Source organism: Patella vulgata, chromosome 1 (assembly GCF_932274485.2).
Source record: "Patella vulgata chromosome 1, xgPatVulg1.2, whole genome shotgun sequence".
Taxonomy (NCBI): Eukaryota; Metazoa; Mollusca; class Gastropoda; family Patellidae; genus Patella; species Patella vulgata.
The window spans coordinates 41,175,097-41,189,850 of record NC_065879.2 but is presented as its reverse complement, the minus strand read 5'-3'; the positions used below and the strand labels follow the sequence as shown (position 1 = coordinate 41,189,850).

At 35.2% G+C, this 14,754-nt stretch overlaps 1 protein-coding gene across 1 annotated transcript; it reads left to right on the top strand.

The window, feature by feature from the left end:
* Positions 1 to 3,816: 3,816 nt before the first annotated feature.
* On the top strand, positions 3,817 to 13,623 carry LOC126821582 (uncharacterized). The gene is made up of 2 exons (XM_050550039.2): positions 3,817 to 3,939; positions 10,849 to 13,623. Exon 2 carries the CDS (start codon positions 10,906 to 10,908, stop codon positions 12,217 to 12,219), a length of 1,314 nt encoding a protein of 437 aa, XP_050405996.1. The 5' UTR covers positions 3,817 to 3,939; positions 10,849 to 10,905; the 3' UTR covers positions 12,220 to 13,623.
* Positions 13,624 to 14,754: the final 1,131 nt, after the last annotated feature.

Sequence of the window (14,754 nt, the reverse complement as noted above, 5' to 3'; positions counted from 1 at the left end):
AAAATGATGATACGATCTATGCCGACCTATAATAATAGTCCATTTCCTGGTAGATAAACTTGTAATAAAGAGGAAGCTCAAATACAGAAATATTCTCATTAGATCTTATAAAAGTTTGATATTTCTTTATCCTTTCTAAAAATAACAGTGATCATATTTGATATGTTAATTTCTTTAAGAATGCATCAAGAATATACCCAAAGTAAGGTTGCAGCGCTCTTTTTTATCCACAGGCTTCAAAAATAAAAGTAACTAGACGAAGAAATAAAATATTTACTACAAATCTGTCAATTAGAAAAGCAAATGGCTCTTGTCGACCAGCTTTTGGTAGTATGGATGTTGTGGAGAAGTAGGAGAAGTAAAATAAATCGCCTCCGCCCGCAACATTTTGTCAAAATGTCCTTGGTCCACCCACACTCACTAAAACAAATATAAGTTTAATCATGCATCTGATTTTGAGATACATGGGATAATTTAAGAAACGAAATTTTATTTGTCGAGAGTTTTCACGACCATTTCCGCAGTTCTTGCTAAATATTTGGAATGGTCGGCGTAATAGTAATATTAGGAGGGACTTTACAAAAATTGAGAGTCGTGTATCACTTCTTCGAGTAGTTATATTGACATTATTCGACTAACCATAAAGAAGATTCTTATTCAAATTCAGAGTCCCGTATCAGTTTACGCTGAATTATTGTACCTAAAACACCTGTAAACACTACACAAGACAGATTTGTGGGGAATTTGTTTCAAATTGCCGAGATTGTTTGACTAGTCATATCGAATGCTATCAACATTGATTTTCCACTGAGATATTGCCTATTACACATGCAAAGTGAAATCTTCAAAATTAATGCTCTAAAAATCAGAAGACCCTAAAACAATTAGTATAAGCGTTTTTTGAGATTTTAGATTACGCAATGCCATCCCTCGACTATGTTTATTATACTTATTCGTGTTACTTGTTTTAACTGTACTGTACTAATTAAGTAACTTGTACCAAAAGAGACGAACCCAACAGGGCTTAGATAATCGTAAAGATTGCCATTTACAACTTATTGAAGACCATTGGTATTTTTTCAAATTAGATCCACGTGATTCATGTAATTGACGGCGCCACACTGGGTCGAAGGATTGGTCAGGTTTCCAGAATTATCAACGAATCTTTGAAGCAAATTCAATTCATTCAGTAAAATTGTTAATTTACTACGATCCCCATTCTACAATATGATAACGTCTTAATGCTAAGACGCATAAAGCTGTTTTGTTACACATCTTACTTGAGTAAATGTCTTCCTCTGTGTTAGCCTATCGTTTTACTTATATACTCACATAAGTCTATACAGGTGAAAACAATGATTAATCCCTATAGTATTATTATCAAGTAGTATGATAACGGGGGCTGGACGTTTCTTAAGGTTGACTTTTTTCTGATTAAATATGCATAATAAGAAACATGGCCTGGGAATCTTCTAATGACAAAGGTAACATTGCCGTTCCTTATTGCACATGGTCGGGTATATGTTTGATAATAAGATTTATATTATAAAGAATGACAAAACATTGAAGATTTTTACGCCCGTACAACTCTTAACCAGATTGTATGGATCACTGACCCGACGAATATGACTGCGAACCCTTGACCCTTCCCAAATAATACTGTGACCAAAGGGTCGCAAGAGAAAGGAATTATTGATTTTCACGCTCAAGGTGATTAATCAATTAATGGACAAGACTTGTCAACACGAACATCGTGTTTGTGTAAAGTACAGTATTCAGACATCATTACCTTGTTTAGATGTTCAGATTTCTCTCAATGGAAGATACGTCATTAGCTGACGTAAATAGGACCCGGATTTATTGATGACCGGTCGAATAAAACTTTATGCTTTAAAAAGACCTGGACAGGATTAAAACCAATTATATTTTCGAAGACGTTCATTGCGGAACCTACATGGTGAAGGATAATTCATTTATATATAGTTATTGTAAGTATATTTGAATAATTAGCGAATTTATTTGATGAAAAAACAACCGAAAGCGTATTATTGAGATATATGTAAGGTGAAAGAATATCCTTAATTGTAATATAAGATTAAAATCTGTATGTTATGGTATTTTGACAATCAGTTTAGAGCTTTTCATCAAGGAATTCAACACGTTTGAAAAGGGCGTTTATAAATTTTTAAACAATTCATGGAATTTAATGATTTTTATCTGGAAGAGTCGGTTAAGGGTGTTGCGATCCCAATTAATGTTGTTTTAAACTTGGAGCTACAGGGTAAGGCATGCCCCGGGAAAACTTTAATAACCGTACTTGGATCAATCTTAGAAGGTATGCAGGTCTAAAATTACGGCGGTGTGTGGATGGTGCCGCAATCCACAATTCTTTAAGGTTTCTGTATGTGTGTGGTTGTAGACTATATGTTAAAGGTTTGATAAAATGTAAATTGAAATGAAATGAAATGGGGTTTAACGTCCTACTGTTCTGCTCCTATGAAGACGGGCATACGCCATACAGTGGGTTATGAGGGAAATTTTGTCCGGGCAGCGGAACTATCGCCTACTCTTATATCGAATTCCAACTGCCAAGGGATCTTTTACGTGCATTCCAATGTTTTCGTCTCATCCGAAGGACTAAAAATGTAAATTGAAGTAAACTGTTTTTATACAATGCTAGCAGACTTGCACCTTTCACCTTTCCTAATTTGATACCGACATGTATAGAAAGTAAAATCTGTAAAACAAATACCGTGAAAGCTTTCAAACAATTTCATCTGGATATGCATATGTCTGTCACCCTTACACTGTGAAACATTTACTGTTGACAAATTCAGATAAATAACTCTATCCCACGAAACATAATCTAACCTATTCCAAAATTTGGTTTCGTTTTATTTTGGGTTATTACTCCTCTTCAACTTTATCTTGGCTAAAAGACATTTCGTTATGGGGACCATCTACCTATATGATTGCCAGATGACAATCGGGTCTTCAAACAGGAAAAGGTAAAACAAATCCCGTAAATTCGGAAATTATGGAATATATTATCATACCAGCCAAAAAGCACAGGTGGGTTATCGGCATGATATATAATATCTAATATCCAACAATAAGCTAAATAAGTAATCGCTGTCCTAAGAGTTTATAAGAGACAGTATAATAGAACTAGAACTAGAACTAGAAAGGATTTTTGTAAACGTGTTTTTAAATACTATTATAAATGTGGTACCCAGTCAAATAAACACAACGAAAATTAGCCCTATATCGAATCATTTAAAAACCAATAACATTAAACATACATTATGCAAGAGCTAAATCTGTCTATTGCAGGTCTTTCTTTAGGCCTGAAATGTTATCTAAATTATTAATTAGACATTAATTAACCTATCTAGACCATAATCAACTCTAGATGGCATCGCTAGCCTGCGATCTTTAGTGGATTTGAGCCGATTTACTGCATAACCTTCCTTCACGATTTAAGGATTAAATGGATAATCGAGACTATGCTGTTTATCGTACTGACTTTAGTAATGATGATCGAGGCTAAGCGGATCAATTTGAATGAAATTTTCAGCAAATTGCCTTTACATTATCTAGTTTTTAACTATTATAGTGAGAACTATCAACTCGTTATCGAATCTCCCATAATTATCTTTAAGGTTTACTGTTAGTTTCACACACCATTTATTTTTACAGTGCAACATGGCGCCACTTGTAGATATAATATATTATTCTTTAAGATAATATTATGTCTGTAAATATTTATATAATATTACAATTTACGGGAGTCATATTAGCCATGGAATTTATAGAATGTTTATGTGTAATAGGGATTAAGATTCAATCTTAAATCAGTTATTAACAGTTCAAATGGGCATGAAGTCGACATCTTTAAGATTTCTGGAAAGAGTTTAATTTCCACTTTGAATAATCGAGGTAAGTTATTTCTATAAAAACATGAATATATTTTAAGTAATTGGGCATATAGTTGTGTTATAAATCATCATATTTAGAAAATTGTAAAATTCAGTAAATTGGTCGTTCATTAATGCGCAATTCTTCCAAACACTAAAAGAAATATCAAATGTAATTATCATCCGGATTTAGTCACATGATTGACTAAAATATTAGGGAAAACTCCCCAAACCTCAGAAAAGGAAGCCAATTAATCTGAGGAAGATTCATAATCACATAATATCGCATTTTGGACAGAATTTGTTCAACATGGACATTGCGAGAACCCTTAAAAACATACTTTACTGAAAGTTGGCTTGTGAACATCATACTGTTCTGTCATTGAACATTGTTCAAACTAACATCAGGTCTAATATTTTGCTTGACATTGTAAAAAAAAACAACGACCCAAACCAATATAATTTTATTTTTTCATTTCAATATGGAAATAAAAGAAAGTGTGCTTTTATTCAGTTTGAATGAAATATTTGACTCAAGAATAAAACGAACATTGCTTATAGACAACTGTACAGCCGAGGATATAATAATGTAAATTTGTGCAAACTAAAGGTAATTGGAGATATGGGTGATTTTAACACCCGAGTGATTTTATTCTTTGGCTAGATTATAGATTTAATTAAATTGTCATGATATTGTGTTTTAAACAATAGGTAAGCATGGTACCCAGATATTCGGACGGGTTTTTTCATGTTTTTCTGTGTAAATATAGGAGATATAGCGCAGGGACCTTCATTGAACTAAATCAATATTGTTATAAAGCGATCACAACCCTCAGAGGATATAGAACCAAACACAAACTATGTAATATATATTTACAAGTATAATGAACAGTGTGATTATTATTAAGCTACGATATTGTTTGACGAATATACGTAAGTATAGAAATATATAGCTGTATATATTTTTTCTTTTTTAAAATTTGTACTTTTAATTATCCATTTGTAAACTTGACGTATTGCTGCCTAGATGGTTGGGCTCATTGTAAAAGTATACAACAAAGCTTTGTTAGCCATGATAATTGCTCAGACACGAAGTGATGCCAGATAAACATATCCTGTCCCGTGCATTACACCTATCACCACATATAGCTAACAGGGAGTGGTGATTGAAATATGGAAATTTAGGATAACCTCTGGACCAAAGGACCAAAGGCGCCTGGTTCTCGTGATAATTTTGTCGCGTTAAGATATACATATTTCTATTTTTTTGTAATGTATTTGTATGCTTTCCATATAAATTGTATTGTGTTTTTTTTTATTGTGCTCAAACTCTAAAGATGCCACCCAAGGATTAGATTTTTATTTTACTGTAGATTCTTAAATCTATATTGCAAAATAATCCTCAAATTTGGCAATACCCGTTTTCTTTTAATCTAATTGTAGATCATTAAGGAAATCAATTTATCATAAATCTTTTAATCCGTAAACACCATGCGAAGTCTCTGATTTTCAAATACCCGAAAAACAAAACGTGATGTCGGAATAAACGGATTCTATAATGACAATGGGCAATAATATATCAGATAGATCAGGTGTGATTAATACGTGATTAATCGCATAAAGCACGGTTCCTTGATTATACCGACACAGACGTCTCCAGACTATTTGCGACCTGTTTAAGTCTGAACCAGACCGTGAGAAAATTCGATTAAATGTGATAACAAGTTTGTAATCTTACAGGATCTCAATCTGTAAAAAGAAGTTTATTCATTTGGATATGTACAGCATTTGAATACATGTACATTATAGCGATATGCAGTTCACCTTGAGAACAACATTTAGAATGAAACATAAATTATACTTGAATTATTCACTTAGTAATAATTTTCTAATATACACATACAATAACATAAAAACAATATTCGGGGTAATTGATGCTGGACTATAAAGAACTTGGATTTTTCAAGCCCGTTTATAGCTGACTGACAAGGAAAATGTTCTACTAGATCAACTGGCACGCAAAACCCAGTTCCACCAAGTAAAGATATAGACGGAGAGATATAATTTCTGTTTGTCAAGTACCGAGAACAAATTTCAAAAGAATTTCTTTCACTGGAATCTAGTAAAAGGATGTCTTAAGGACTCCCAACTCAAAATTGTCCGTTGAAACCCTGTAGCGTTTTTCATAATTAGCATAAATCCAAGATGGCCGCCAATTGGACTTTCTGTCCTCCATATCTTGGAAACGGCTCGTTTGTAAACGTATATCATTAGATACAAAAGTGATACCAACGAATCACGACGCCACAAAACACTTAGTCCGGCAGAACTATGGCTGAACCGGGAAGTTGTACACACAGATTTTTTTATGATTGATTTTAGTACCCTTGAGCGTTTTGAGAAATTCAAGATGGCGTCCAAGACGGCCGTCATTTCAAATAATCATCTATAAACCCCATACTATTTTGTCTAGGGTGATAATTTTGGTGTCTAACCGTAGGGCCTATGTTTTTGGGGCCAAGGAATACACTGAAATCATCCATTATGTTGTGGGGTGATTAGATGAGAGTAAAATGCAAAATGCCAGACAATATGGCCCTTTTACTCGATAGCGGCGGTTTGGACAATAATTATTTCACCGAACCAAACTATATATTTATGGGCATAGGAGCATATGATTGATACGATAACACTACATAGGCCTACATGCCTAACAGGGGGTCCAGGGCCACATGGGACGGCCCTGAAAAAAAGGGCACAATCTGTGTTTTGATCATTTATAAAAACAAATTCTACCCGCAAAATACGAAAATACCCCCACAAAACTAGGTAATTTTCAGTTAAATCCTTTAGTTGTGTGTCTGGTTGCAACCTGCGACAGCACAGGTGCAAAATACTATACATTCTAAGCCACCCCTAGTGCAGCTAGAAGCAAGCGTACTATTTGGGGCGTCACTCGTGCATCCTCATTTGATGAGCCACAGGAGCAATTTGACCGATTGTAATGTTCTCAATTTAGTCTCCTTAACCTGCAATTCAGTTCTGGATCAAGTTCCGGTGGATTGCGATCTTCCAGTGAACGCCACACAATAGCATGGTGGTGACATCGTTTTACTTTCCATACGAATGCATCAGCGTGTTTCAGGCGTCGATTTGCAAGAGCTCTGTCCATAACAAGCTGACAAGAATCACGTCGCAATGGAATCACCAATCAAAGAAGAAATAACCGTTGACACTGGAATCACCAATCAAAGAAGAAACAACCGTTGACATGTCAATTATCATTGGAATCTTGTCAGCCCATACTCTTACTCGATATGACACGGTTACATGCTGCTACAGCTTTGGAAGTGGTGAGAGCTTGATTGTATTCTCTTTCTCAGTCGTCGGAGAACTAGAATCGGTGCTTACACAGGCCACTGTATTTATGTCAGCTTGTTATGGGCAGAGTTCTAGCAAATCGATGCCTGAAACACGCTGGTGGGTATGGACATCTAAAAGTCATCATCCCCACTTAAACATGGTAGTCTTGCTCAATGAATGATGCATTTACAGGGAACGTAAAAAGAGCTCATCAACAAGCCATCCAACTTACTCCGGGGTCTGTCATGTGTCTCATCAGATGCGCATACAAGAATGACACCTCATGCAGTACGCTTGCTTGTAGATGCACTACGGATGGCTTAGAATGTACAGTATTTTGTGCTTGTACTGTTTTAGGTTGCAGCCAGAAATACGACCAAAGGATTAAACTGGATATTGCCTAGTTTTGTGGGGGTTATTTTCGTGTTTTGTGGGTAGAATTTGTTTGTTTAAATGTTCACAAAACAGCCTGTGCCCTCCACCCTTTTAAGGGCCGGTTCATGTGGCCCTGGAGCCCATAATAGGCATGTATGTGATGTTATCACATCACTCATATGCTCCTTTATCCAGAAATATGTAGCGTGTCTCTAGATATAGTTTGGTTTGGTGAAATAATGGCCCTCAGCCGCCGCTAACGAGTTAAAGGGCCATATTGTTTGGCATTTTAGATTTTACTATCATCTAATCACCCCACAACATAATGAATGATTTCAGTGTATTCCTTGACCCGAGTAACATACATTTTTTAGACACCAAAATTATCGTCCTAGAATAAATACTATGGGAGTTATGGGGGATTATTTGAATTTCGCAAAACGCTCAAAGGTGACCAGAGTTCGTCCGGCAGAATCTGAAAAAGAACACCATAGCCATAGGCTACTAAAATCAATCCTAAAAAAAAGCTTTATAGACAATTTCCAGATTCACTCGCAATATTGAGGTTTGACGACCGGACTAACTGCTTTGATACCGAATAAGCGGGTTTGACGTGAGTTCTGGTGTCTTAGAGAACTAAGAATAAGCGGGCTGAGAACTAGTTTGTTTTTGTAACACTGACTGACTGGACATCAGAACTCACGTCAAACCCGCTTATTCAGTATCAAAGCAGTGTTTTGACGTCAAAATAACGGCAGTGTGACGTCATGACGTAATTGTGACGTCAGGACGTCACACCATGACCTGCTGGAAGTTGTTATGATAATTTTATTTTCCGATTCGTTGATATCACTTTTGTATCTAATGATAATACATTTATTGCTCTAAAACGAGCCGTTTCCAAGATATGGAAGCCAGAAAGTCCAATTGGCGGCCATCTTGGATTTATGCTAATTATGAAAAACGCTACAGGGTTCCAGCGGACAATTTTGAGTTGGGAGTCCTTTAGACACCTCTTTACTAGATTCCAGTGAAAGAAATTCTTGTTTTTTATTTCTCTCCGTCTAATAAGCGAACACGTCATTGTATGATATCTGTCTGAACAGTAGAAGGATACAGGACGTCAAACACAATTTTGCAGTTTTTATTCTGCAGTTTAAGCTAGCTTGTTGTATAGCTACGCCATTGTATTAATCGCTGAAGGGCACACTGACCAGGAGTGAACATTCGATAGGCCGCTACAATCACTGCTAGGGATGGCATCGGTGCGGCGGGTTAATTATCTCGCAATATCAACTTTTTTCCTTCTGCAAATTAATTCTATAACCTTTTTTTTTTTTTTTTTTGTTAAAGTTTTAGAATATTGAATAAAGGTGTTTGAAGTATTGAGGGTAAATGGGTATATAAAATGAACAAAAGGAACTATTCTGCCCGGCCCGTTAATGTGCAGAAACGTCTGTCTATTTCATTCATTCATTACCTCCAGCTAATGAAAAAACTGTGATTCAATAAAACTATAAATAACGAGTTATATAAATCCCTTTAGAATGGATAATTTGGTATTTTGTATGCAATGGTCGAACAACGAATCAATTCTTCAATCGGGAAAGAATTAAAGTACAATCGATTAGATATTTCGGAGATCATTAATGGAATATATTGCATTGGTTTCTATCATGTCAACCAAATTACATATCAGGAGCTAATCGATTGAATATTTAAATGGGTTCTTTCTAAGAATAATGAATAGTAAAGGTATCTTCGTAGTATTTGTTATTTCAAGATGCATTATGTAAGATTTAGATGAGTTCACCTTACTTATTATAATGGTCAAAAGTAGACAATGAAAAGGGAATGTATAGAAAATTTCAGACAAATTACTTTATACTGAGTTAATTAACCGATTATATTGTGCGGATGGTCTAATCCATTTACTACCTCGTGGTCTAAATGTCGATTTTGGGCTTGTCATGTGAATTATTTAGTGTCTAAATAATAATTCTTTAAACATTTAAAGCGAGAAAAAGACCTACAACAGGCATATTTTGTTCTTGCATAATGCATTTTTAAGTGTGCTCAAATGTCATTTACACCAGAAACATGAACGATATTCGTACACAAATATTTAGACCTACACTACTAACAGTGGCTCGATCAACCACTTGAATTAAGAGCTATATTTATTCAACTGCATATCTTATAGTAGATTTTAAATGTATAAAGATCTATGGTTTAATTCATCGACACATACTACTAACAAGTTGATATTTGTCATTTTTACCAGCTTACATGACTTTGTTTCAAAGTCTCGTCGACCAGTAGAGTGATAATTAACACGCTAGGGAATTCACATAAAGTTATGAATATTGTTATTATGGACATGCATAAAGGTTACTCATTGGCACACCTACTATTGTCTTGTATTGATAATGACACTGTAGATTTTTTTATATACGTTAATGCAAATATACCTATTTTTCTAAGTAACCTTTGTAACTGTTTTACGCGTGTTGTCCTTTTTGATTAAGTGTTTTGTTGACCTTGGGATTAACAATTGACAATTGCTTCATAACAGATGTGTTGATAAACATCTATCTTTTGTACTCTTATTGGGGTTTTCTGTTACTACTCTAGATTTAATGGAAATGTACTCAATAATAGAATACTAAATTAATAATTCAGATATATTATATTTTTCTACGCCAATGAAAAGTGTGACTAAATTAGTAATTTCTTTTTTTTTTAATCGTAACAATTAGAAATATTTTTACAATAAGTATGGAAATGTATACTTTTATTTTATTAGTTTTTTCATGCGAATAATCATGAATAACTAGAGTGCGCTTTAACTTTAGGATTTTGTACGATTTAATCTTTCAATTGGATTTGTCAACCATCCTACACAATGTTATCAATAAAATATATTGATAAGAGGAGATTGCGTTATTCCGTATTTAGTTGGTTAAACTTGCTTAGAGAAATAACTCCCCAACAATGGAAGTGGCATCATGTGCCGGATGCTTAAGCTTTATTTGGGAGTAGTCTTATGGCCTATAATGTTCGGGCTTTTGTCTTTTCCGTGTATTACCTAGGGGTCTAGTTTGTGGTTGTTTTGTGAGATACCGTTGTCATGCTATATACTATTAGAATCATTCAATAGGTATAACTATTAAAACTTAAATTTATATTTCAGGGAAAGATGAATATTTGCTGAAGGTCACATTGTCAAACTACTGACGAACAAAACAACATGTTTTGGTACGAAACCCAGTTCCGACATGCCGAGGCTGCTAGACAACGAAACAAGAGAGAGGAGAGGAAGCTCAAGATTGAAATTGAGAGAAAAAATGGAATGCAGGCTATATACAAAAGTGAGGTAGACGCCGTGTCAAAGGAACAGAGACGTATCAAACGTGAATTAGACAGAATACGTAAAAGCTCCGTGGGTCCGATAAACGTGTTCAATAAGAACACAAAGCCATACCCTATACATTCAAAAATGCCTGTACGTGCATCTAGATCAGTGAAACGTAAAATTTCTCGAATCGAACAAAGATTTCAATTCTTATCAGGTGAATGCGATCACGGGAAAAATGAACTTGAGAACGACTTAATGCGTGCTATTATGTTCATTGATTGTAAAAAGAACAGAAGCGAAAATAATGCCGTTTTTAGTCAGGACACAAAAAGTCATTTTAATGACCTAACAACAACCGACGATTCATCGAGCACTTCACAAAGACTTGTATTGGGCAATGATATTACGACGGGTGACAATAGCATTACACAGAGTGAAGTAGATAATACTTTACACGATACACAATCCATATCTAACGATACAAACGTACTCAAAGTGCTATCTTCAGAACGCTCAGTCTCGCCTGCACATTCGTGTATGTCAACTGAAGAATTGTCAAATATTGAACATTTGGACAACGATCAACTGACGCAGTTAAAGACCGACTATCATTCCTACAGAGAACCTGAAAGTGGCAGAACTACGGAATACGTAACAAAGCACCGTATTAAAAGCTTGGATTTGTCTCAGTTAGCCAGTTTGGATATGAAATCTGTGAAATCAAATGTTTCTCAGCGGCTTTTAGGAGCAAATCCACCGTCACAGGCAGATTTATCTCGAAGACGCGTTTCGGATGGAAGTTATTCTATTTCCAAAACTTCTTCAAGGGTAAAACAACCTACCACTGTGCCAAAGAGGCGTATTTCGGATGGAAATGTGCTTCCCAAATCTACAACTTCCGCCGTAATTGGATCATCTGTGTCAGTGGATGGCGAAACCAAACACCATACTCCGGAAGAACACCCGAAAGACAAAGATCGCCAGACACCATTAAAGAAGAAAGTTCCAAAACAGCCGAAACTTCTGTCACCAAAACTTGATGTAGAAGATGAAGGGGAAGATGAACGCGATGGAAGCTCGCCCAGAATCCTGGGGTCAACAGATGAGGCTTGGGAAATGGCACGAAAGGCTAGATATCTTCGCACGAATGATCCACGTCAGTTGGAACAGGAGCGGGAATTAAGTTTGAAGGAAATTTTTGACTGACAAGGGAAAATCTTTTGCCAAAACGACAGTGCTGTGATAAGTATGTTTGAATTATTATTATTAAGAGGGACAATTTTATCTGTTTCTGGTTGCATATGAAGGGGAGGAGAATCTTTTTCGTAAAACGGCAGCTTTTAACCAACAGCATACCCAAAAGCTACAAGGAATATATGAAGACGTTGTTTAATCTAAACATACTTAATTTAGTGTTGGAACATCCAGTGTTTGTTCAGACTTCAGGAAAGATAACAGAACTATTGTAAATAACAGGTATCATTTAGAGACCAACGCGTTTAAATAAATCATTTTTATCTTCTTGTTTCGTTTGATATTGATTTACCCTTTGAATATGTCCGGTCAAGTATGTAGGCTAATTAATAGTTAGTTTGAATGACCAACATATAGTTCAGACAATAATTGTGTAATCTTTCACGATCTAAATTATCAACATGGCGGTGTTAATAATAGTTATTTGGCTCAGCTCTTACTGTTGATCAAAATCAGAAAATTCTACAATTGTATGTTGCTAATTTTAGAATATAGCTCGTTCTATAAAAATAAAAATACAATTGTTTGTATTTGTTCATTTGGGCTTTTTATATTTCGAGACTAACTACCTATAAATGTCCAACTCTTTTGTAACTCTGCATTTGTTAGTAGATAAAGGTAATTCTGAAGAAGCCCATAGATTAACTTAACATGGTCTATGCATGCATGACTTTAGTTCATGTACACAAAGTTGTCAAATCTGTGAGTTTAAGTTTTATAAATAAGCCCTGGGTTAGGATTTTATATAAAAATGGGATTAATGCAACTCAACTACCCTTGAAGATTGCCAAGTGAACAAGAGTGATAAATTTAAGTAGACTCTTAATATATATATCTTATGCTCACTAAGGTTACTTGGTTAAAATACATCTCAGAACATAGCGAACTAACTGGTTGGTACATTTTATGAAATATTTATTACTTAGCTACGCCACTTTAAATAATTATTTAACCACCTAGTATAGAATATGATGAATACGTGTAGGTTAGTACGTATCTATATAACATAGCGTAAACATAAACATATAACTATTAAATATTACAATTTTAAACCTGATAAGGGGTTTAAGATACTCACCACTCGAAGTGCATATGATTTAAAACATTATAAATGGATTTTATAAAAGGAATAGTTATATCACTATGTAACAAACCCTTTATTTGTGTTATATCTTAGTCTTTGCTTTACGATTAATGAGTTTGTTTTGTATATAAAATTTATGCCGTCCTTATCAAATGTACATAGAATATCATTTATAATTGTTATTGTATATGATATATATTTTTATCATCAGTGTTTATATAAACTCAGTTTTTCTAATTTGTTAATCTTTATAAATAAAAATTACACCTATTTTTATGTATCCTTTTTATAAAAGCATAAGTACAGGTACTTGACGACCTGTTAGACATCAGATTTAAAAAGCGATTCTGAAGCCGTGGTGGCTAACCAGGAAGTATTGTGTTCGCTCCAGGTTTTGGGGGGAAAAGTTCCTGGCAAGGTCTGTGTATTATCGTTGGGATGGGATCAAAACACCAAGGTACAGTGTACACATTGGCGTGTACGTAAAAGAACCCTTGAATGTTGGAATTCGATATAAGAGTAAGCTGTAGCCCCGCCATCCAAACAGCATTTTCCTCATATCACACTGTATAACGTATGCCCGTCTTCATAAGCCAGGTCGTCGTCGGTTAAGAAAAGTAGGACGTTAAACCCCATTTCATTTCATTATACTGCAACTAGACCAAACTGTTACATTGCGGCCAATCGAATATTTATTGTGGATCAGTTGCAACTAGACTAGGCAATGGAGACTGCTATAGAAACAGAAGCACTCGGATTAACCCAAACGGTCTTCTCGGTTGGTAAAGGTTTGGGAGACAGCAAACCATAATGGCACATAACACAATTTGGATTTCGCATCGATGTGTGTTTTATTTGTGAGGTGGTTACCGTTTGTAATACGGGTTTTAAGTCATCAGATATAGCTTACGTTGAAAACAAGATTGGTTCAAAGCGTACACTACCACAATCAACATTTAACAACGCATTGGGGTGAGAGGGTGCAGGTCTCACAGAAGTACGTGTCCCTTCAAGGAGCTTGAGTTACCCAAAAATTTGAAATTTGAAAAGCATTTTTTACCCCCGCAGATTTAAAACCCCTAAATGTAGCGTATATGTGTACAAAGGGCGATAACTTCATTTTTGTTGGATGTAGACCATAATTATTTGTCCATTGATAGCAGTGTTTCTCCAGCTGTGGCACCTTCCTAATCTTTTGTCAGAAACTACGCTTTGCAACGCATGTCCTAAGTGGATCATAGTTTTGGATGTGCATGACCATCTGAAATCCGAGGCACCGCCATCCATGGTTTTGTTACTTTAAATTCCTAAATGAGTCGAATTTTCACACTCTTTTCAGATACTTTGCAAAAAGCTAACGCGAAACTGTTTCGAGATAATCTGACATAAACTGGCTATCACTT

What these genes read in the sequence shown, in the direction of transcription:
- LOC126821582 (XM_050550039.2), top strand. Translation starts at nt 10,906, where the DNA reads ATGTTTTGGTACGAAACCCAGTTCCGACATGCCGAGGCTGCTAGACAA.